The 25,099-nt window shown below is 45.8% G+C and overlaps 1 protein-coding gene across 5 annotated transcripts; it reads right to left on the bottom strand.

Annotated features, from left to right (window-relative positions):
- Positions 1 to 134: 134 nt before the first annotated feature.
- MFSD10 (major facilitator superfamily domain containing 10) lies at positions 135 to 24,361 on the bottom strand. 5 transcript variants are annotated; one of them, XM_040554643.1, is made up of 14 exons: positions 24,108 to 24,238; positions 23,729 to 23,830; positions 21,402 to 21,591; positions 19,553 to 19,649; positions 17,115 to 17,218; positions 15,994 to 16,152; positions 13,971 to 14,159; positions 9,593 to 9,701; positions 8,498 to 8,609; positions 7,094 to 7,202; positions 5,284 to 5,374; positions 3,524 to 3,571; positions 2,311 to 2,400; positions 135 to 1,012 (listed from the first exon to the last, which is right to left on the bottom strand). In XM_040554643.1, exons 3-14 carry the CDS (start codon positions 21,570 to 21,572, stop codon positions 906 to 908), a joined length of 1,386 nt encoding a protein of 461 aa, XP_040410577.1. In that variant the 5' UTR covers positions 21,573 to 21,591; positions 23,729 to 23,830; positions 24,108 to 24,238; the 3' UTR covers positions 135 to 905. The 5 variants fall into 5 exon arrangements, 4 of the variants coding, with proteins under 4 accessions (XP_040410577.1, XP_040410574.1, XP_040410576.1 ...); XM_040554640.1 differs by lacking the exon at positions 23,729 to 23,830 and having other exon boundaries at positions 24,108 to 24,355; XM_040554642.1 differs by lacking the exons at positions 23,729 to 23,830; positions 24,108 to 24,238 and adding an exon at positions 23,449 to 23,477.
- Between the last annotated feature and the right edge of the window lie 738 nt (positions 24,362 to 25,099).

Here is a 25,099-nt window from a genome sequence, read left to right as displayed (position 1 = left end):
AGTTCTCACCCTGTCGGCAGTGGTCGGCTCCTCGGGGAGGCTTTTGGCTCCTGCTGTGGATCTCCGGACTCCAATCTTGCTCAGCGAAGTAGCAGCAGTGATGTTTGGCTTGGATGAAGCAGTGACCACGTGTGTACAACGTAACGGTTTATTTGTAATGCAAAAGGACAGTGGTTGGTCATCAAAAACATACCGTACAGTATTAGAAGTACAAAACATCTCAGTTGTGTATTAAAAACAGTCCACCTGTGCCAAAGTACCAGTCAGGCTCAGGAAGCCTGTAGTGTGCTGCTTGTTTTGGGTTTGATTGTCGGGCTTTAAGGCAGTTGATGCAGCTTTTACGAGGTCCGCTGAGAACTTGTGCAGATCTCATGAGGTGTATAGAAACTTCCCATTAGACAGCTCTTGTAAATTTGTTGTCTGGTAGCGAAAACCAGGCAGAACTCCTTTTTGTGGTGGCTTTGGGCAGTGGGGTTGCTCTGGCTCGTGCTCATGACCAAAGCAGATGAACAAAGAGCAGCGCTGTATGCACTGCAGGGGCGTGGTTAACAGCACTGGGTGCTGAACTCTAACTTTGGGCTATGCCGCGCAGCACAGTGCTGCTGTACTGCCACTCTCAGCTGGCCCAGCTTTGTCCCATGATCTGAATACTTTACTGAGCTGCATGTTCTTGGTTTTTTTTTCTTTTTTTCTGTTTGCAGAACTAGCCAAGCCAGCTGGGAGGCCACAGCCAACAGAATTCCTTGTGGAGGCTGCAAGAAATCTGAAATTTGCTGTTGCTGCATCTTTGCATCTGGCCTTCCAGAAGATCTTCCGCTTTGGCTACTGGAGTCAGGTAGCAAGAATCAGGCCTTGGGGAGATCTTAGAAGCTGGTGACAGTTCTGTGGTTACTTGCTACCTTTGTCTACTCCTCCTTTGTCTGCTGTTTTATAGAACCAAGTAAAATGAAGGGGATGAGGAAGAAAGCTCCACAGACAGTGAAGCAAACCTCTGCCCCTGCCAGCCAGTAGACTGAAAAGGAAACAAATTTGGTTCTTTAGCACAGTTGTCCATGCATATAAGTGAGCAGGCATTCATAGCTCCTGCTCTCCATAACAAAGGGAGAACACAGGTGTCGGTACAGCTAAAATCACTGACTTTTTACTGTATATCCTTGCACGTTACAAGCAGGAGGTGGCTAATAGTATCACCGGTAATAGTTCTCTTCCAAGGGAGCAGCATGTTAAAGGTGGTTATTTTACGTGGGATATGTTCATTCCTGCCCGTATAGAAACTGGGGAAGTTCCTATTCACTTATCCCACTTTAGTCACTGGGAAACTCTCTTAACTCTTTGCCCCAGCACTTCCTCCACAGCTGCTCATGCGAAACGCACGTAAATCTAATGCTGGGGGGCACGAAGGGCAGTACGAGTGCTGCACTCCGGAGCTGTTCTGCCATTTTGGTTTTGCTGTTAAGTCCAAAGCTAGTCTCTTCCTTCCCGGACGTTCCCTGCACACAGTACCCTTGCTGAGGCACAGGGCAGTCGTTTGTGCCAGCGTGAGCCAGTTTGGCCTTTGGGTGCAGTGAGGAAATGGGTGCTGGCTGTGCTCAGAGTTAACTTTGCTCAGAGTTCAGGCTCTGGCTGCTTCCCCCGAGGGCCACTGGTCACTGCCCCGAGCACCAGCAGCATCGGCCTTGTGTGCCTGCTTTAATCTGGTTTAGGAGTTGCAGGAGCTTTTAACGCAGGAGAGTTCTTTTCATGTATTGCAGATTATTGACCGTCCCTGCCTAATTTGTACAACATGGGGATGGAGCTTCGTGAGCTGTTAGAGCAAAGGAGCCCTTGATTGATCTCACTGACTTGTTTTCCCAGAGCCAGCCCTGGCACTGAGGTAGCCCCATGCAGCAGGCTGGGTTTCTTGCCAAAAAGGCTGAAACTAACCCCAGAAAAGGCAAGAGCTGCTGGTCAGCTGCTGGCTCCTGCTGCATGCCAGGGTGTTCCTCTGCCTGTGCAGCCACGTACTGGGATGGGTTAGTTTGATGCTGCTGAGATGCCTAAAGAATCAGGCACTACCTTTGGCTTAGCGTTATCTCCGCTCGTATGAACCTTTCAGTTCATCCACGAGGCTCCTGTTGATGCTAACGGGGCCCTCGCCCTGCCCTGGCCCTTGCCGTGCAGCTCTCGGGGGCATCTCCTTCTGCAAAGGCAGCTGTAGGGCTCTGAGCTGGGGGCTGGGGTTTCCCTTCCTGATCTCCTCCCCCCCTACCCAGGCTGTAGGCTCCCCCAGGGGCCTTGGCAAAAGGAGGAAGGCAGAAAGGCCCCGCTCACCTGTGGCTGACAGGATCGGGCCCAGGGCCCTGGCCAGAGCCCCCAGGCTCCTCAGGATCCCCATCACTCTTCCTTTTTGGCCGGCAGAACCTGTGAAGGCAGAGAGTCATTAACCAGGCTGCAGCGTTGTTCTGCCTGGGGCAGGGACAGCCTGAAGGGCAGGGCACTGCTGGGGCTCTTGGAGCCGGTTCTTTCGGCCGTACTGCTGCCCACGTGTCTGCCCCTCCTCTCATTTCACACTCACTGCCCAAGCTGTAGTTTTTTCTCCCGCAACAAGGTAAATGTGACTGCGTCATTAAACACTCTTCAGAACTTGTCAAGCATGCATGTGCATGGACAACACATAGCTCACCCCCCCCCCCACCAAACAACACTTAACAAAGACCAAAAAAAAAAACACAGAAAAAGGCTAAAACTTTACCATGTATAGAAGAGCTAAATCTGCTTCCCTAGATTTTAAAGTAGTTAATATTTTTCTGCTGTGGCACAGGCATGTAAAATAGAGGTACATGGATGCAAGTTTAAGTAAAAGCCACATAAAAGTGCTGGTTAAAAGGAAAGCCCTACTTTTTCCCCTCAGCAAGCACTTGTAGTGCTGGCGGCCTTGGTAATGAACCAAAGCTAAAGAAGGAGCTGGCTTCCACGGGTGGTAGCTCAGCTACATCTGCCTTACAGGGTTACGTAGCAACCAGCACCACATCCAGCTCTTTTCCAGGGAATCAGGAAGAAATGACTTCACTGCTGGCAGATGGCTGGTGGCTCCTTCAGAGACCCAGGCTCTTCCTTGCTCGGTGGTGTTTGTGCTCTTTGCCCAGGAGCCTCACTTTTTACCTCCTATTCTTGATCCTCTTCATCATGACCAGCATGGTGGTTGCTTCAAGTTGACCCAGCGCATTAGCACAAACCAGGTTCCAGAGTACTTTCCTGTACTTCATTGTGGGATGTTTTAGAAGTTCTCGGGGTTGGGATATTGTCTTCCCAGCCCCAGGGGTCCTATCTAGGGTCCTATCTAGCTTTCTTTTGGTAAAAAGAAAGAGGCGTTATGGACAAGCCGCAGCCACAGTGCCTAGTCCAGCATTCAGACCTGAGGCAGCCCTATGCCCCAGCTGTTCCTCCTGATGCATCACCAAACTTGAGGTCACTCCCACATTTGAGCCAAGTGCATACGAAGTCACTTTGCCCAGGGGCTGCCCCTCCAAGCAAGGACACTCACCATAGCCTGATACCACCGCAGACAAACATGGGATAACAATGGCAGCAGCTGGAAAAACACACAAAAGAGACTGTCAATGACCAACAGAGAGTTCAGCTAGAAGAGCAATCGCGAAAAACACGTGGCCCGAACTCGTTACTACTGCAGAGAAGTATGCTGAGCTCTGGGGCACTGCACCAACAATGAATCATACCATTTAATCCAGTCCAATAACAAAAACACCCCCTCAAAGCCAACCTGCACGAAGAGCCATGTGCTCTGAGCAGGTGTTTCCCATTAGTGCCACTCGTTCCACGAGCCCAAGGGAGAGGAGTGGGTAGGGCAGATCAGCTCAGGGGCAGCTTTGCAGAGGCAGGGGAAGGGAAGCGCTCCCATTTCCACCAGGCAATGAGCCGCCGTACACAGAGCCCCGCTGTCCCCATGCACAAGGCTTTACTCACAGATGAAAGAGGCAGCTTGAGAAATAAGACAGTTAAGTCCAGCAAGAGGTTACAACATTTTTTTAAACAAAAAAGCCAAGAGCTGCTCAGCAATCACTGCCCTCTTACTGCAACACGGACCTTTTCTGCCAAGAGGCAAATGCTTTCAGCATGCAAAGCAGAATCTTTTCTGGGGAGGGAAGGACGATTGGAGAGCAGGAACGATGGATTTGTTGCCTTAACTGCAGGCGCCCTAATTCCTTGGGGAGGGAGAGAATGGGAAAAGAGGTCCCGCCTGAGGCATTTCTAGACGGCTTAGCTAGGGAAGAGCCAGCATCTTCCACCCGAGTACACAGACTGGGAACTTTTAACTTAGAAGCACAGTAGGACAAACTGAATACCACCTCTCACGCCTCTTCAGCAAGTGGCTTTCAAAAGCAAGGCAAGCTGTAGGTAAGAGCTAGAGTTTGAAACCTGTCCAACACATGGCTGTTCCTAGGCAAGCAAGCTACTAAACGGATGCAGTTTGTGGTTGGGAGTTTACTCCTAAATCAGTCTGCATCGTGCAAAAGAGAAGTCTCCTTTCATAATTAGCCTTATTTGAAGCTTCTCAGCAATAGCAGTACTGGGAATAGCTGAAATCTTTTCTCAGATAGACGCTTTGGTATTGCCCCGTCACTGATGAATCCAAGTTCATTCAGAATTGTTTCCCAGAATAATGGCTTAAGTTGTCAGAGTACCGTTTATGTAAGCAGTTATGCATCTTTGAAAACCATCTGCACTCATCAAAAGCAACGGGGAGTTTAGCTCCCTCCCTGAACGAGGAGCTTGCAATGCAAGAGAGCAGGGCAGTGTCCAGCCAGCACAGCCCCGAGCCACGACGTTCAGGACAAGGCCGATTTGCCCTCACTCTTGCTCAGCCTGAATCTTGCTCCAGCCCTCACCTTAATATGGTGCAGCTCTCGTCAGCCTGTTGCCTAAGAAATAATGCAGCCACTTTTGAAATACAAAGAAATGTTCTCTTCTTTTTCTGAGATGAGCTATTTAGTGAATATTTTGCTTCTAAGGTCTGGTGATGGGGGGAAAAAAAACAAAACACGAGCTCCGCAGTGAGATGGGCCAACAGGAGCACTGGGGATGCTTCCAAATATCACCATGGCAACTTCCTTGGATACAAACAACACGAGGAAGCAACAGACACTATTCCTTCCAGTTTGTATAAACAGAAACATCAACTTCTGCTACTAATACCTTGAAATCAGAAGTGTGCCTTTCTTAATGAATAAATATGCGAAGAAAAATTGTGTGCGCTTAGAATTCAGGGCGTTTTGACTAGCTCACCAAAGGAGTACAGCAACAGTCCAATACTCAGCAGGGTCACATTTGCAGCCCATCCAATTAACAGGAAAGCTGGAATCAGCAACATAATAGCCTGCAAAAATGAATGAGTCACACTGTTACATTTAAGCCAGACTTGTTAAAGCCTCACTCCAGGTGTCCTACCAGGTCTTTTCCCCTGATGGAATTACGCTTAAACCAGGGCGTCCTTTCCTCCCAAGCAGACATTGCAAATTCATCTGGACGGCCACACATAAGCACAATTCACTTCTCTGTTCTCTCCATGCCACATGACTGCAGACCACATACGCACTGGAGTCACCTATAACACAGGCGATAGTTCCACAGCTCATCTCCCAGTTGAGGAAAACATTGTTTTCGCAGTTCTCTCACATGATCTGCTTTCTTTTCTGCCTCATTGTGTGTGGAACTGTCTAGAAATTTAGTTTCATCTCTTTATCTTGTGAGCTAGCACAAGAGATCAAAAAGCTTGTGTGCTACAGCTCCTTTAATTTTTCACAGCAGCACTGCCTGATTCTAAGGGTTGTGTCAAACCCTCTTGAGCTTTTGGAGCCCGTGTTTTCGGAGCCAAGAAGAAAAAATGGAGGAATTCACTAGGAAAAAAAAAGAAAAGGTCATTGCTCTATTCAAAGGGCCTGGATTTCAGCTCCCCTGTGATCTCTCCCTCACACACATTTTTTTTTTTTCTGTGAAAACCGATCAGTTAAGACCTGCTGCACGGTTTTAATTCCACTCCCACAAAATGCCTCATTTTGAAAACTCGGTGATTAATGACACACTGTAACCACTACGCTAAGAGAAGCCACATTTGCCATACAATCCAGATCCATAAACAAATTGCCAGAATCACCGCAGCGAAAGGAAGAATTCCCACAAAAGCCACTCAAGCCACATGCATCTGCAGAAAACATGCCCAGGGGCCTGCAGGTTTCGGCAGGGAGCACGTGGGTGTGTACGAGAAGCAACTGGACAGTTAAACTAAATGAGTATTTCACAGTAACTACACTTCCCTGTGCAGGAAAGAGGAAAGAATATAGAGATTCACAGGGTGAACCACAGTTTGCATAAACTGCAGTGCAGTGACAGCGAACACAGAGGAAGATGAGGCAGAGGATAGAGCAGCACTAGTGCAGCAGTGTGTTTTCTTAGGGAAATGCTTCCCCTGTGACACAACAAACACATCGTTAGCTTTTGCCTGCCAGGGAGCGGGGTGGAGATGATTTCCCTAGCAGAAATAACTTTCAAGAAAAGCCAGGTCAGTTCACCAGGCTGCAGTGCGATTTGCCACTGTTGAAATCACACTGGCCTCAAAATAATGCATAATAAATTGATGGAGGCTTTAGCTGTCCAAGCAGACGTGTTACCAAGCAGCAAGAGAAGTTCAGAAATGCTGGAAACCTGCTGTCTTTAGTTCCACACACAAATGTAAGTGACAAGACACATCTACTTGTCCCACAGCCATATAAGCTGCGTGAGCCATTCCCTGTCATCTCAGTGCAGTACCATCATCTCTACGATGAAAGAGGCAAACAAAGCAAAGAAATGCACACTTCTGTCAGAGAAACTTCTGCCTGTATGTCGGTAAATGCTGTTGTAATATGGAAGACCACAAGTTGTAGACTAGAGGAAGAATTCTGTTTACCCCTGCCCACCACTGAAATGAGACAGAATTTGCTTTTGATCCGACAAGTACAGCTATAGCCTCCAACCACCGCTTATTGCTCTTCAGATTGAATATATCAGATTTAGGGGGGGAAAGAAAACAAAGATTTATATATATATATATTTTTACCCTTTTTACAGCTCTGATTTCATTTCCTGGCTTGATTCGGCGAGCATAACCTCCCTGGATCGCAGCCATTGTTACTCCAATAAAGAAAAACATCTTGCCCTGCTGCATGCTATAAGGGAGGCAAAAACACAGGTTACAAAGTCATGCACAGAGCATTCCAACCTGGGATGCGCAGGTCCGGTGTAGACCCTTTCCTGAGCAAGAGAGAAAATGCCTTTAGATGCTCACGTGAGCAGTGCAAGTTCTTAATACATGGACATTAATTTCCACGACAGGCAAACAGAAAGAAGATGAACCCATTACTCAGAGACAGGGTGGCTGCTGGCAAATACTGCAGTGGTCTCTAGACTGCTGCGATGTAGCTGAGTTGTTCCTAGGGTGGCCCACAAAGAGCCCACACGTTACCTCGTGCCATGGCAAATCCCTGCCCTACATGCAGGAGCTGTTGGTTTCCGAGGAATTGGCACAGGCACAGTGGTGATGAGGCACTGCACTGGGAAGCTTGCACTCCTTCCACCCTGAAATATTTCAAGTGTCCCTTTCACCTCTTATCTACTGGACTATGTGGATGTTCTCAGCTAGAAGTTCTCACCTCTGTAACAAGCGTGTTTGACACACAGCCTGTACTGTCGGCATAAAGTCGAGTATCTCACTATGTGGCTATCCTGAAAGGACTGTGCAGAAGCAGGCTTAATGCACCAGAAGACCTTTCCTTGTTGCACACACATTAATTAAGCCACAAACTGTAATGAAAGACAGACACGAAGAGATGAGACAAAATCCTGAGAATCACTGAAAGGAAAGGACACACATACGGAATCAAGCTGCAAGATCATGTTCCTGGCTGGGAATCTTCCTATGAGCTGGCAGGAAAAATATTTCAAGCTGAGCTTCTTTTAGTGGATTCTGTTCTTTCTGCTCTAGTGGTTGACTAGAGGAAATCAAACTCTCAGATGTAATGACTGTGCATCGTACGCAATGCAATCACATGGCTATCCCTCAATCCTTCGCCTTTTTTTTTGAGCCTCAAGATTTGTCTTGATACTGAAAAACTCTTCTGCAGAAGAAGAGAAAAGATTTTATGCTAAGCAATCAATACAACTAGCCCAGCTACAGATATTTCAGAAGCTTTAGTTTAATCTTGTGCATTGATTTTCTTTAGGTCTTAGAAGGCGTGCATTCAATGAGTATTTCCTGGGGTGAGAAGCGGTGTGCCTATTTTTTCTTAAATTCTTCCCACAAAGCCCAAGCGCAAATGAATGCAGTGGCTGTTTTTTGATTCTTACCAACTGATATTAGTAATAGTCTTCAAGCCTCCTTCTTGAAAACAAAAGACCTTAAATTAAGCTTTTGGAAAATAGCCTAGATGAAATACATGACATGTATCTTTTAAGCATGCTGTACCTGCTGAACTGGAATCTCTGGTGAGTAAGAAAACTCAGCGTATACTCCAAACCAGAAAACAGGAAGAGGTACAGGAAATAAACCACGCCCAGCATTTTCAGATTCTGAAGATCTAAACAAAGAAAACACCACAAAAAAAAGGGGGGTGGGGAAGAGAGAAATATGGTGGTCTTTTTCAAGCATTGCTTTAAAATATAACAGCAACAGTTATGTAATAGCAGTAGTTATAGCTGACATCAAATAACTGTACAGGGAAAAGGTCTTTCCTCGGATGCTCATTTTAAATAGAGACGTGGCAAGACATGCCATGAAATGGATTCTGCTCATTACCTTCCCTCTGGTGAGAAAAGAGCCCGGAAGACTGATCTTTCCCTGTGTCTTTGTGCTCTCACTCATCCAGTCCAGTCCCTATTCCTCACATTTGTACCCTCTGATTTCTTTATTTTTAATCAGTTCCTGTATTCAGTCTAATACCTTGCAATGTTGCTTTCAGGACTATATTGGCTAAAATACAGCATCCCTTCTTCTAGGCCATCTATGGTCTTTGATAGATAGTCTTACTTGTTTTTCTGTGAATGCAGTGTTTAACATGTTTTCTCACGAGGCAAGTATTACCCCTTTCCTGATGCAACAGCAAGGATGATTAGTTGGTGGACCTGACAAATGTTGATTCATTTTCTATGGCTTAAATAATTTAATGTAGTGAAATGTCCGGCTCAAACCTTACATCTCCAAATCCTGAAACAAGAAATAAAATTCCAGTCTAAAATCTCTTGTTTTGCAGCTTGGACCTGTATATTAACATGTCCCTTACTTATGCCTTGAGCTGTCTTTTTAAATCACTTCACTTCCTGCAGCCAGCGCCTGAAGAATAAGCGAGTAGCAAGTCAGAAATCCTTAAAACACTAATGTCTAAAACCTGTTTTTTTCGGGAATATGAGGGTCAACATAAGTTTATAAATTAATAGGGTGGATTTTAAAAGAGTACTTTCTAAAAAGTACTGCTTCCAAAAGGGTGTGACTAAAATCTGCACTTAGAAACCATCCCCACATACAAAAGACATAATGTAATACAGAAAGCAAGTTAACACTTACTCTTCTCTGAAGGGGATTCCTTTCCTCGGGTGACTGCAGAGAACTGAAATAAGGCCAAAGGACTGAGCAAGTCAACGGCTGCCTGAAATCCAGATGTCACAGAGGAGACCTAATGACAGAAAGAGGTTTATTTAAAAAAACTCATGTAATTCCTACTGCAAGAAAATGACAGCAACAGTCAGAAGTGCTTCAATACCTACAAGCATTACCTGCGATGAAACAAGACCACTGGTATTGGGGTCTGAGCAACCCCCAGTAACATCCCAGACTTCCTGAACTGGCTCCAAGACTGTAACTAGAGGGTAAAGCACTGAAAGCAGTTTTCACTGAAAACAGATTCGTTCCTGGATTGCTTAAAAAGCAGAAGCAGCTCATTCTGCACAGACTGAAGGTGGCTCGGTTTGGCTCCCTTTTTGCATCACCCCTCCTGTCCAATGAACATGTAGCGGGTAAGGAATGGCACACCTGCCTGCAGCCTCGTGGAAAGCTGGGGATTTGTGTGTGCTACAGGTCTGAGAGCAGTAGGTGCAGCTGCACATCAGGTGACAGCCTGGTGTGGTACCGGTGGTTCTTTTAGCCAGCCAGTGACACCTCCTGGGGAAGCAACGGAAAATACCATTTCTAGAGAGATTCCTTAGAGAGATTTCTAGAGAGATTCTACACACCCACATTGTGTGGCTTTTTTAAGGGGAAAATTTATTTTGTAGCACTTCTGGTCCTCCTACTCCACACATCTCAACCTAATTATGCATCTATTGACACCATCCCTGCTCTTCATCACCAGGAGCTTAGGAGGTGTTTTTTCATACGTCTGTAGGGAATTAAATTTTTTAAAGTTGTTTATTATTATTATTATTCTAAAACATGAAAAGCAAATATATATATATATATACACACACACTGTGTAAATTCTTAAGGAAACGTTTCCTTTCAAAGTAGGAGAATTAAGGCTGTTACTTTGCAAGACAGTCACAAGAAGATATTAAGAGGGACTCAAGAATCCTAAATAATCGCATTTAGCATTTAATGCCCTCAAAGCACTGCACAGGCTTCATCTGATGCGCTTCCTCCTCATCCCAGCTGGGGAGGGAGGAAGCTGCTGCCCCCTTCGATGCTGAGATTAAAGGGCAAATTACCAGCGGAACTTAACTTCAGCGCGTGCCTCGAGGATACGTATGGACTGGGTTTAAAAACAGCTGTAAACAAATCCACCTTTAAAATGGTATTAACACAACCTGGCTTGTTTTGACAGTCTTCTGAGCATCCAACAGCCCAGCTCTGGAGTCCGTTGGTCTCCCACCATCAGTCAGATCAATATACCAGGCTGTTTTACATAAAGCCACGAGGCTGCTGATCCACATAAAACAAACTGGGCTATTTGTTTCCCCTTCCACTGCATGTATTACAGAGGGTAAAAAGACACTCCCAAGAAGAAGTTTCCTCGTGCTTTTATGAGGTCTGTTAGAGGATTTCCTGAAGCTGGCTCATAGCAATCCTCAGTTCCTGTGTTTGTTGGCATGATGGTGTTTGTAGTGCAGCACACAGAAACTGGTAACAAGCAACTCTCTTCACGAATGTCTGCGAGTAACAAAAAAATCTGCAGTTTGTACCTGTTTTGAGTTATTCATGTCAGACAGGGTGCCAAGCTGCTTTTGTACTAAAAGGCTGATTTTATTTATATAGAAATATATATTATTTTTTTTCTTTTAAACGTCTCCTACCTTTGCCCTAGAAGCAATGATCTAGAAATGACTTCACCCACTGATTGATGAAAAAAACATAGTAGAACTGATGAAAGCATTTCACCAGCCCCAAATAACAAAGCACACACTGCCCATTTCAGGGCATGTCACCAGCTATGTGGAGTTTAGATCCTCTTCAGGTTCAAAATCTACAATGTCGTGTTTAATCTTCGTGCTTATGACTTATTATTCAAAAATCGCTCAATTTCACTTCATAATCACCCAAAGCACCTTGAACATCAGACATTTCTCACAGTGTCTGTTTCCTGTTTTCCTCTAATGCAGAGAGATTAAGTAACAAGCCTTGAAGTCACCGAGTCTGTCCAAACCAGGAATGCAGCCTGGGCCTTCCAAGCTCCAGCACCAGCACTCAAACCAGACACCAGAGAACAAAGTTGTAAGACCCTCCCTTCAGCAAGCCAGCCTTGATCATAGCAAGCTCAGCTAAAAATTGACTCAAACAATCTTAAGGGGGCTAGACTCTACTAGACGTGCTTCTATTCCTCCCTGCTACCAAGCAGGTCACAGCAGGAGCTGTTTTGGCAACTCACATAAGACCAGCGTCTCTGACAGGTAAAACATAAAATGCTCCTGTCACTCTTCACCTGAAAAACTTAGGGAAGAGTTGAAAAAAGGGCAAAAAGGGTAGCAAAAACTCTGTTATCTTCGGATGAAAACTCATCCTTGCTCCCCCTGGCCTCCTTACCTTCCCTTTTCTACAAGTCAATTCCAACATAAATGAATGAAATACTTGCTCTTCTCTCGAGTCTCTTGGACTCAATGATCCCTGTGGGTCCCTTCCAACTTGGAATATTCTACGGCTCTCCAATGAAAAGGAAGACTGATAAAGAAACACGAATATCATGAGAACACAGCATGTTTCAAAGAACCAGATGTCCGATCCCGCTGACACACCTTCCTACCAGTTATCGTTATCATTTCCCCTTCTCACAGTTACGTCCTTCCAACATTTTCCACCACGATACTGCAGCAGCCCCTGCTCCAGCTCAGCCCAGCCAGGAGCCAGAGAGGCAGCCAGCACACCTGCCCTTACCCAGTTGTCTGGAGGCCAGGGAAACTGCTCCTCTTCCACTCCAAGTGGGAGAGATTACCCAAAAACCAAGCAAAGCAGCCTAACAAGAGCAATTAAAAATACCCTAGACCACACGAACTGTATGGGTCCACTACCCAAAGGCAAGCTGGAAGGAAGCAGCACAAAAGCACTGATGCTGATCCCAATCATAAGCTCCAATGCCAGAAAAATCACCATCTCATCAGCAATTAAACAACTTGTCTACTTAACATGACCTCGAGAGGCACCTATAAACCTGCCTCACGCAACACCTACTGCTGCAGGGAGGCAGAGTCCCCCAGAGCAGGGAGAGAGCACTCATTTTCTTATCACAGTTCAGTCACCTTGATGAGCACAGATTAGCTTATCTAGCTTATTGGAAGAACTCCCAAGAGGATAATGAAAGGGGGAGGGTGTTGGTCAGGGATCGTACAGGAAGGCCCCAAAACCATTTATCCCTCCACAGCGAAGGTGGAATTGTTTTCAGAATACAGATTCACCCTGCAGCACTTCCTTACATAAACACGTTGCCATCACCCCAGAGTGCAGCTCTAACCAGGGACAGGATTTTATCTGGAATGCTTAGAAGCAGCCAAATAGGAAAGAGGAACAGATGACACATGCAAGAGCTGTAAAAAAATAAAAAAAATGAAGCTGTAGTGTTTGGGAACACACATAAGCAACCAATTCCACATCTGACACACCCTGCTGGGAAACACTCAAGGAAGGTCTGAACCTTTGCTCGGCCAGGAGCGTCGCAGACAAGTTTCCTGAACAGCATTTCTCTGTATCAGCTAGGTTTGGCTGTCCAGAGACTGAGCATGAGTCAACGTCTGGGTGCTGCTTAGAGGCAAAGGACGACAAGGAAGATCCAGTCCAGCTGAAAACCCGAAATCAAGTGTTTCATCCAGACACCTAGGACTGAATTCAGGCTCTCCCATACCACCAGTCTTCCAAGAGACTTTTTATCAGATAGAAATATCTTGGACAGTGTCTGATCACACGGTATTAAATCATGATGCTAATACATGTGCTGCCCCACAAATCCTAACAGTTACTGGGATTTTAGACTTTTTCTCTCTGAGCTGTGCTGTCTTTCACAGATCTAAGAGTCATCGCTACTTTAGTGTTCACAATAATCTAGCACAGACAAAATAACAGTTAAAAAAAAAATCTAATGTACTGGGCAACTGGAAGAAAATCCACAGCCTCTGGTGGATGTGCCTTTATGATTAGCTAAAAATCCTCTCTGGGGAGTCAAAATGATCAAAGCTCCCTCCCAGGTTTCCAAGAGTTTTTGGAAAATTCACACTTAACACACCAAAGGCAGCAATTCATCATCACGCTAGCTATAAACAGTTCTCACGTTACACTGGGCTAGGAGGTGGGGCCATCATACAACCACCTTGATATCAGCCTGAATAGTATGAAATCCTGGTCCCAGGAATGAGCTAAATTCTTGAGATATTGGCTCAGCCCCTTCTTCAATACTTCCAGTATTTCGACAGTTCTCAAATCCTGTTTTTGCAAGGAAGACAGACCTTCAGATTGAGAGCTCATTTACCCGTTTTTCTTTGGGAAGTGTCTCCGGAAGCAGGAAGAAGATGAAAATTAAATCAGCCACAGCAAACGTGAGTGCTAACAATGCGGAACGACGATAGAAGACTTCTCCTTTCTCTGGCTCCATGGCTAGGTAAGCTCCAATCATGGGACCCAGGGTAAAACCAAGGGAGAAGGCAACACCAATCATTGCCTGCAACGATACAAATGCACGACATGTAGTTTTAGTCACCAGTCTGTTCAGGTAGCTCAGTTCTAAAGCAGTTTGGATTCCTGGCATTTGCCTTAAAGAAATGCAGACACATACACGACGTAACCAAAGAGCACTGAGTGTGAAAAACCTGTTATTTCCAAATATCCCATTTCATTTTCTGCCTATCCAGCAAAGCAGCAGTGACAAACTGCAACATGGTGAAGGGATATCTTAGGGATACTATTCCTTATACAATGATGAGTGAAAGGAAGTTGGGAAAGGGAATAACAAGTTTCACCTCAGGGATTGTTGAGCCAGCAGATCCTTCAGCCATAGAATAAACTTTTGTAGTGTAAAACTGTTTGGAGAAGACAGGACAGCACCATGGTAGGAATTCATAGTGATGTCTATAGCTTCTAAATTGCTTTGGTAATTTCAGTATTAAGGAATATATTTCTGATAGAGCAATATATTTCTGATAGAGGCTGAGAGGCTTCCCAGAACAACCTGAATGCAGTACAGGTACTAAAGAGGATTTATTAACTCGCTGTGAAACCAGCACAGAGGAAAAGAGGTAGAACCTGCACATAGGAGATGGGAATTTAACAGAGAGAACATGGATTTGAATCATTTGTCTCAGTTTGGTTGCTTAACAATACAACAGTGCAGGATTTGGCTCATTTTCTTTAAGAAACATTCAAAGACATATACTCACACATGCAGGACCCAGAACTGTGCCATCCCAGAACACAATCCTACTGCTTTTCAGTCTGTTTGCCTTTACCTTTAGCACTAAACTAAAGGAGGCCAGGACACACTCAGGTGTCCCAACTGACCCCCATCTCCAGCCCCGTTTCAGCCTGCCCAAGCAGCATTCTCTCAGAAAATGCCCCAGCACACTTCGGGAACAGCACCAGTCAGGACTCTTCCCAGAAAGCAGAATGAACATGCCTACTCTGCTTTGGAAAAGAAGAGGGAGTTAAGCTGTATGGATATGAGCCCAAGCTACTTGCTCTCAAGCCCTAAAAATAAGCTATGACCCATTTTATTTCCTAGTGCTGTATGGCTATCCTCCTCCAGAAATATATCTTGTCTCACCAGGATTGTAATAAATTGTTTGGAAAATTCATTAGCTATCACTGTGAAATCCCCTCCCAAGATGCAGCTGCCCCGCACGGTGGTTTATAACTCTGTTAATAGAAGTTTGGGCCCCCGAGGCTTTTTTTAAGATAAAAGATCTAACTGGCAATCCACAGGCAAAGCTCAGCCTGCAGGGTGTTTCCATCTGGTCTGCTGCCTTTTGGAAGAGGAAAGGGCAGCTGTTCAGCCCACTTGCTGCTCAGTCAGCCAAAGCCACATCCATCACCTGCTGAGCTCAGATCCTGAAGGCACTGCATCATCCAAGGAAGGCAGGGGCATGCTGGGCACTGCTGCTGCACTGCCACAGCTTGGAAAGGTGAGAAAAAACAGTTGTCCTATAAGCGAGCTCCAGTTACCAAAACTGGGCCATTCTGAGATAAAAGATCTTTCAGTTTCTCAGCTATTATCATCAGGATTAAAGTTAGCAGCAGGAGGAATGGTTTTACCAGTTAGGCAGGTAGCTTTTCAACCTCTAGGACATCTGCATTTCACTTGGAGGTGAAAGCCACTGACAAGGAAAGTGCGAGAGCTCGCCAGCAAAGCCGTCTGGCACATTTTCAAAAGCAAGGCAGTATAGGAGGTCGTGTTTTCACTTGATCAATGAACACGCTGCTGAGGAAAATATTTGGAGCACCTGAAATCAATTAAAAGTTAGCCAGTAAACCCAAACATCTGCCCCACAGGTATAACTCACCATGCCCTTGCTCCGTGCTTTTGGAGAGTGCAAGTCAGCAATTACAGCTGTGGAGAGGCTGACGTTCCCTTTGCTTATTCCACCTATGATCCTGGAGAGGAGAAAAACGCTGAAGGACCTAGAGGCAGCCCATAGTGCGTAAGACGCCATCAAACCCATCTGCAGAAGAAAGAAAGGGTTCTTTATAAGGGGTGGGAAAGTTTTTCTTATTTCTGCTCATTTTGCTGCTAAACATTTGAGTTTCTTTTTCCGTTCTTCAACAGCTGCTCCAAAAACTATACAACAGAAATGCCTGAATATGCTGACACTGTGCTGTGTCCTGGACAGTGATATAAAAAAAAGTAGAACCAAATCCATAAGAACTTCATATATAATATAATGAAGTAGTGAGACTTAATAAAATAAAAAGTGTAAGAAAAGCTCAAAGGGAGCTAAATCAGCCCTGGACACAAAACCACTTTTGTACATCCTGCTCCACTTGTTTCCAACAGAATTTTGAGTTCAAAATAAGAAGAATTCACACTTCTAGCCCTTTAATTTCATAATCAATCATAAGCACACATATATTTAGTTCACTTTCCACAGCCCAACAGAATAGCAGGCTTTGTACATCATTCACTGCCAAGTTCCACCATACTTTCACTGCTTCTGTAATTAGAACCCCATACTCTGACTAGCAACAGAGAAAACTTCTTGGGGAATATTCATTTTCATAAGAAATCCGTCTTTTTTTCACTGCTACATAGCAATGTCTAACCAACGCCAGGCTCTGTGAAATAGGTCATGTAGCGATCAGCGCTCATTAGACACTTGGGGAATTAAAATTTACAGGGAGTAAATCCGTCATTTGTGAACTGTGCATCTGAAGTCAGACTCTCCTTCACAGGGGTGAGGGACTTTGGAAAATCCCAGATAGGTATTTTGGTGCCTTCTATGTACAATCATGGAACCTCAGCTTAAGCACTCAATTTCGGAAGCGTAGCCAAGTGACTTGGCAAGAAGAAGCCCACAACCATCACACCTGGAACACTCAATTTCCCAACCCTTTGTGCCAACCACAAGACCGTAGTGCCTTCAACTGTGCAGTGAGGTGACATGACTGAAGTCAGCACGAGACATACCACTGTCAGCAAGATGACGGGCCTTCTGCCCCAGCAGTCTGACACAGCGCCAGTGAGGGGAGAGGAGAAAAACTGCAGGATGGAAAACATTGAGCCAATCAGACCTAAAAAAAAAAAGCGTACATAGATATCATTGCACTTGCTACTTTAATCTTAAATACAAAGCCAACCTGTTCCAGACCTACCAGTCTGTTAGGTCTGTTAAAAACACACAATGAAATGTAAAACAACAGCTATAAACAACAGCTTGTCTCTGAAACCAAACCACCCTCAAAACACCGATCTTGCAGGGTTATTTGACTGAGGAGGCAAAGGCACAGACAGGCCAGAGCAAAAGGGATAAGCTGGATGGGTCACTGGTGACTTCACTGCTGAGAAGCTGTTTGAAACTCACTGGTTATAACGGCATGTAGTCAGTTTGGGAAACATTGGAGAATCTGCAAATGTTTTCTGTTCCTAAAGCAGAGGTAATACAGCCTCAAATAGTCACAGTTCTTTTAAGAATTTTTTGATTGTTTGAACCTGATTCTGTCAAATATAATTAGCTTTTCTTTCCTTCTTATCATGGAAAGAAGGACACGAGCACTGCTGTTAGCGAGGCGCACTAAGAGGTAGGAGTGATTCCAACAGACTCCAAGAGTCTTTTGAAATCTGCCTCCAGCTTCTGTGATGTTTAATTCCTCTTTTCTCTTGCCATCTCTAGCTTCACACGCTCATTAATTTGCACTACACTCTCAACAAGCAGGCAGAAAAATGTCTTGCTGCCATAGTTTTTCCTCTAAAGGAAAAACTGGGTTATACATCTCAGATCATTCAGTTATCAAAGCTAAAACAGGCTGAGGAGACAGAGACCAGAAGCACTGCTCCCATCGACTTTAAGGGAGGCAGAATATTGATACCAAACACCTTGGGGAGAAAAGTTCCTCATGATAGCTCAAAAGCCCACAAAAGCTGGTCCAGTTAAACATTGGTGTCCTCAGGGCCTCAGCATGAACAGGGCAGGTTTCTGCCCTGCACAGGCGGCAGTCTAAGCAAAGATGAAGGACAGCAGAAAATATCCTGCACCGGCCTCTGCTTAACATCCCAAGTGTAACAAACCTTTCCACTACAACCATTTAAGGTGCAACCAGAAAAGATGGGCTGAGACAGCAGTTGACTACAAATAAGATGGTTCGTCCATCCTCCCGGGCTCCTGCAGCCTTGGTCAGCTCTCCGGTGAGTTAACTCCACTCAACCTGGCAGCAAGCTAATCTAGGAAAAAGTGTTCTGCTGGTTTAGGAAATTAGGTGGATCACTAAGAGGAGCTGTCATCAGAGCCAGCAGAAGAGATGGAGTCAAATGTGGCAGATACCAGGTCAATGCAGCCACCTCGTCTACACCCTCACTGCCTGTGGATGTCAGGTAATTAGTGAACATCCCATCATTGCTCTATACTGCTCCTAAATGCTTTTCTCCAAGAGAGAAAGCAGCAAGGGACACCAGCTTCCTTCCTGAGCCAGTTTATTTGCAAGTTCCCAGTTACATATTATATTTTCTTTGAAGAGCAAAAGGGTCAGGTGGGCCCCTCTGGAAGGAGCAGGGAGATTTCTCCTTCCCCTTGAAAGCAACTGAGCCAAACCAAGGGATACAGCGCTCCCAGGGGTACAGGACACAGCAAGAAAAAGGAAAGGCAATGAATTGGACATGACTGGGAGCTCCCTGCCCCTTGTTTGAACAAATTCTGAGACTGTGAGGAGCCAGGAGCCAGGTCCCAGAGCAGACAGAAAGCGATTTCTGAGGGATTAAGGAAAACTGTTTCCTACCATTCAAAGCCAGTAATCCGACTGAAAACGAGCACTGGATTTCCTGCACTGCTCCTACTGGAGCTCACCCACACCAGAGTGTTCTAGTGACAGCAAATGCTTCTTGACCCTACAAGTCAGCAGCTCTACCGCGTTTAATGGGACTAATGAGATTTAGAAGCAGTGCTGCACTCTAGCTGCCCAGGGGGAGGTGGGAATTGAACTCACGAGCTCCTAATCCCAGTGTTCCCTACTGACTGGTCTCCAGTCACGTACAGATCAATTGTGAGGGGAGAAGAATTTCTGTGACCGGGAGGGTAGAGCACAGCAGGCTCCTGACCCTCAGCTGGCAGTCTGACAATAAGGAGCAGCAGGCCTGCATTTCTGAAGAACAAATTAGGATAATTCAGGTTAAAATGGACCTCTGGAAGGCACCTACTCCAACCTCCTGCTCACAGGGTCAACTCTGAGGTCAGACCAGAAAACGGTCAGGGTTTCATCCGGTCAGAGGCTGAAAACCTCTGAGAATGGAGACTACAAAACCTCTTATGCTCTTTGTATGTTTTTTATTTTTGTCAATTTCCCCATCATTCCTCACAACATTAGAAATAACTTGAAAGCAACGCAGATTTTGTTTCACCTGTTTAAATTCCGTACCTCCAAACAAGACACTGTTGTATTTCTGCTCGGGAGGCATCCCAACCATCACCGCAAACCAGTCCACGCCACGTTGCAACGACAAATACAATCCATCCTGCAAAACAGAGAGATGGGAAATAGAAGCAGGAAGAAAGTTGCTCTGCTTTATTTTCGAAGACAGCACCAGAGCTTAATGAACTAGACGTGATGTAAGATGATTCCTTCTCTCCTTATTCCCCCATCAAAAATTTCATAGAATCACAGAATGCTTTGGGTTGGAAGGGACCTTAAAGATCATCTAGTTCCAAGCTCCCCACCATTTCCTGGTTGACCAGTTAGGCTAAAAATAGCTTAAATTGGGAATGCTGACAAGCAACAGGTAATTGGGTGTATGTGTTTGGGTGGGTGGATGTCTGGATTAGATCTTTTTAAAACTATCAGGCCTGCTACTTGCTAAAACCAAGACTAAACAACAGTGGCACGTCCCGCATCCTTCACTTAATAAAGCAACCTGAGAGATGCTCTATCCCTCTGTGTACAGATAATTTAGACTGGGAGAGCCAGGGGCCTGTAGCTCCAGAAAAAAAGAGGTGGTGAGAAAAAAGAATGGTTCCAGAGAAGAGGAGGGGGACTTGAAAAGAAGGGGGCCCTATAAAAAGGGTGAAGATCCTGGTGATAGGAAATACTTTGGAAGTAAAAGATTCTGGAGGTCAGAGTCCGTGGTTAGGGTTAGAGACAGAGCAGGAGAAAAGACAAAGCCTACAGCTGCAGTTGGAGGCGGCCTGGGTTCTGACATAGAGGTGTGGGCTGAAAAAATAATTCTCCCCGACAACTTCTTCATCTTGTCTGGTAACACCTGAGAATGGCAACTGTGAGCAGCTGCACAGCTGGGAACCACCACGACCTTCTGCCCCGAGTTCCCAGAGCAGCAGCCACCTCCCTGCTAAGAATGGAAGTTGAAACCTGGTGAACGTGATGCTGGGGGTGGGAGCAAACAGGATTTCCCAGGAGGGAGGTCCCACAACCTCTCTGCAAAGGTTGTGCCAGGGCTCCATCACCTGCACAGCACAGAAGGGCTTCCTGAGGGGCAGAGGGAACCTCCTGTGCTCCAGTTTGTGCCCAGTGGCCCCCAGCACGTCCTGGTGCCTGGGGTTGTTCCTCCCCAGGTACAGGATTTTGCACCTCTCCTTGCTGAACTTCATGAGATCCTTGTCAGCTCCCCCCTGCAGCCTGTCCAACAAATCCAGCCCTTAGCTATCTCTGGTGAATGAACTATAAAAAACCCTTAGGGATTTTTTGCTGGTACCACTGCCCTCAGCAGCCAGATGACAAGGGTTAGATTTTGCACACAATTTCCATTTAGAGCACAAAATGCATTTAGGCATCAGTGTCTAGTTCTTTGTTTATCAAGACTGGGGGAATCTAAGTTATCAGCTAGATACAAACGCATATTTTTCTTCAGCCAGATCTTCTGTATCCCAGTTTTCAGAACTAAACCTCAGCTTCACAAAGCAACACACACATCATACATGAAAGCATCTTTTAGAGATGAAAGCAACTGCAACACATGATCAAATAAAAAGGAAGACACAGGGCCAGCAGAAGGTAAGTACAAGGAACAGCCCCTAGGAAATAACTGAATTTTCCCCCAGAACAAGTCCCTCACTTTAATGAAATAGCAAGAGGGAGGAACCTTATACAAGTTCACAAAAAAAAAAATCACTTTTCAAACAGTTTAAATGGGCTAGATGTTATTATTCTGCCTACAACTATTTGAGTTGCCCCGAGACAAGGGAGTTTTCTTCCACCCTCCCCTAAATACCTCATACCTAGCACTTCCAGCAGGCTGACCTCCTCTGTGACATACCTCAGTCCGGCTGTAATAATCAAGGATGGAAGGAAACAGCGGTAAGATGAGAGTGAATCCCAACAAGTCGATGAACAGTGCCAGGAAGACGATTGCAATAACACGATTGCTGTTCTGCTCTGGCTTGTCATTGACGGAGCTGCTGCTGGTTTCTCCCTCTCTCAGGGCCATGTTCACAAGTGCTTTGATTCTAAAAGATGACATTTATAGCCAGTTAACAGGAAGAATTTTGCAGGCCTTTCATAAAGGTATCTTGCTGATTCGTCTCACTTTCTGCAGACCTCAGAGCAATAAATGTAAGCTATGGCCTAAGTTACCTCATTTTCAAAGGGAAGAGGGCCTCAACTATCTCTTCTTGGTTCTTAGCTCAACACCAAGTTTGCTCTCATAAAAAACAGACAATGAGGGCAATAAGATTACAAACTCTATTACAGGGGCATCCCAAATAAAGCAAAGAACTAAGAGGCCTTCAAAGTTTGTTAACATGCAAGTAAACTTCCCCAAAATGTTCAACCCAGTATTACAGTAAAACAGATAAGAAAGAGTGCTCGTTTTGATTATCCACATTCAAGTAACTACTTGAATGTGAGTACCTTCAATGTATACTGCAAACAACTACAGCAATATCACTTTTTTTTTTTTTTTTTTTTTAAAAAAAAGGTAAACTACTTAACTATTGCAGGAATGCTGCCCTCAAGATAAATCCTGGAGGGCAACAACAACTCCAGAACAAAATTCTGAAACTTGATTTTTATTTTTTTTCAATTTCTGGCTGACAGCCACCAATAGGGTTTATGAGCTGAGGAATCAAATGACTGAGGCAGCATTTTAGTTTGTCTGAAATATCAGAACTACTAAGAGGGAAGCTTTCTTTGATAATATTCCAAAACTGTCTTAAAGACCTTAATAAGGATGCAGGCCATATCACATTCAGTATTTAACAAATGAAGAAGTCAGTCAACACTCTGCAAAACTTCCATTTCAACAGATATTAAAAACAAGGAGCAAAACACAAACCATGAATCTGCAAACTTCAGGTTTGTAAAACATTTTATCTCAGCCATAAAACAATGAAATCGTTTCCACTGCAAAAATCCCTGAACATTTGTTACACTAAAAGAGTAAAAAGGGAACCAGAATTTCATCCAACTGAAAGTCATTCAATACCAAAATATTCTTTGACTCTAATAAATCAGGACTGAAAACAGGAGTAGATTTTTTTTAATATAAATTCTGTACTAGGTATGACATACCATATTACGTATACAAGGCACTGTGCATGTAAAATCATGCCAGACTAACTGAAGATCACAACACTTTGTTATGCTAAGCTATAAATTGCTTTGTTATGCCAAGTTATAAATATTTTCATGACATTTCTCTACTCGTGGATTAAGTTTACTAGTGCTGAAGCAGCATGAAAGTTCAAACATGATGAGGTAACCATGGAAGGGGGCCACCTGCAATCCATTTATTAAGCTGTTGGCATTATGCTTTTAAATCTGCTAGAGAACAGAAGGGTTTGGTTATGTTGAGGAGCCTTTTATTTAAAATGGTGTGTCCTCACCACTACAAATATTTAGCGTTTTTTGTTTACCCAAAGAATATAAGTGTATCTGGAACCCAGAGCAGCCATTTGTTTAGACAAGAAGTCCCTGGCCCTGGGTCTACCTAGCCACACATTTAGGGATGGGTTCATTATGGAAGTTTCTATCCTGTTTCTCTCACAATTTGGGTTTTATACCAAGGTAAACTTTATTCCAGGATTACTTATGCAGGGCAACATCCTTTATACCTCACTCCCGCTGCCGTTTCAGCTAGCGTGTGGCTTGAACCTCTTGATGCTAGCACTGACCTTTCAGCTAGCTCCAGTTTTGGCAATGTGGTTGCAGTTTCTCTTATGCAACATCCCAAAACACTACATGTTTCTGCCTTTGTGCTCCATCGGTTTTGTTGTTCAAACCTCTCCATATTTTTTCGTTAGGCAGGAAACCACGAAACATTTTATAGACCCTGGCACCCTGTCAGCAAAAACAAAACGCTTCACCTCCACCACGACATCTGAGTTCCGTGGGATGCGGTTTAAGCGGGGGGAGGTTTTGGGGTTTGGGGAAGTTGTTCCTTTGGACATTAAGTTTCCCTGACCCCCCCGACTCTGCCTCTCAGTGATTCCAGGCCCGTGTCCTGCTGGCTCCTGCCCTGGCCCTGTGATGACGCCCGGCATCGCTGCGCCTCTCGGGAAGCGCTGAGCGGCCCTGCCCTGCCCCACGAGCAGGGATGTGGGCTCTGGCAGCAGGGCGAGCTTCATCCTTCTGGTGTTTTCTTACCGCTGCTTCCTCCTTCTGAAATCGCCTAGGTCTGGCTTCACCTGCTTAAGCCTTGGGAAGGCTTCTCTGTCTCCTTAAGAAAGTCTTGAATCGGGTTAAGAGCTGGATTTTCAACCAGGAAAAAAAAATATTAAATCAAATCTCAGATCAGAGAGGAAAGAGGGGCCTGCGAGAGAGAAAGGGGCGGCCGGGAAGGGCCGCGGCGGCGGAGGGCGAGGACCCGCCGTCCCTCCCCTCCTCCTCCTCCTCGGCGGAGCCCCTGGGACCCGCACCCCGCTGAGGCGAAGCCGTGCCGGGCTCTGCCCGCCGCCCTGCCCTCCTCCCTCCGCCCTTCCGTCCCGTGCCGCCGGCAGGGCCGGCCCGGCGCCGGGCCACCTACCGGTCCTCACGGGGGGAGCTCTCCCGGAGCCGTCCCCTGGGGATGCTGCGGGGCTGCGGCTCCTGCCGGGCTCGCCCCGGCGGCCTTCCTCTTCCGGCAGGGGTTGGAGCCGCTCCCGAGGCCCCGCAGCGGGCGCCGCCGAGGAGGGAGCCCGCCTCCGGCCGCCCGCCTCCTGCCGCCCCGCTGAGGGGAGCCCGAGGGGCCGCCGCCATCTCCCTCGCAGCGCTGAGGGGAGGCGAGGGGGGCTGCCTGCCAACATCGAGGAGGGCGCCTGGCCGCGGTGGTGCTGAGGAGGAGCAGCACTTCAAGAGGCTCTTTGAGAGACCCAGAATAATAAAAGACTGCCCCAGCTCTAGTAAATTATGAGTTTTGCACTTAGGGGCGTCTTGTACTACACACTGTAGCAATTCTTTCTCGTATCAAAGAGATATTTTTTTGTAGTGAGAATCATAGAATCATTAAGGTTGGAAAAGACCTCCAAGATCATCTTGTCCAACCATCCCCCTACCACCAGTACCACCCATTAAACCATGTCCCCAAGCACCACGTCCAACCTTTCCTTGAACACCCCAAGGGATGGTGACACCACCACCTCCCTGGGCAACCTGTTCCAATGCTTGACTACTCTTCCTGGGAAGAAATGTCTCCTCATTTCCAACCTGAACCTCCCCTGGTGCAATTTGAGGCCATTCCCTCTAGTCCTATCACTAGTTACCTGTGAGAAGAGGCCGACCCCCAGCTCCCCACACCTTCCTCTCAGGTAGCTGTAGAGAGCAATGAGGTCTCCCCTGAACCTCCTCCCTCTTCTCCAGACTAAACAACCCCAGTTCCCTCAGCTGCTCCCCACAGGACTTGTGTTCTAGGCCCTTCACCAGCTTTGTAGCTCTTCTCTGGACGTGTTTCAGGGCCTTGATGTCCTTCTGGTATTGAGTGGCCCAAAACTGAACACAGTACTTGAGGTGTGGCCTTACCAGAGTTTAGTACAAGGGGAT

Source organism: Cygnus olor, chromosome 4 (assembly GCF_009769625.2).
Source record: "Cygnus olor isolate bCygOlo1 chromosome 4, bCygOlo1.pri.v2, whole genome shotgun sequence".
In the NCBI taxonomy this organism is placed as follows: Eukaryota; Metazoa; Chordata; class Aves; order Anseriformes; family Anatidae; genus Cygnus; species Cygnus olor.
This window is presented reverse-complemented; position numbering and strand designations above follow the sequence as displayed.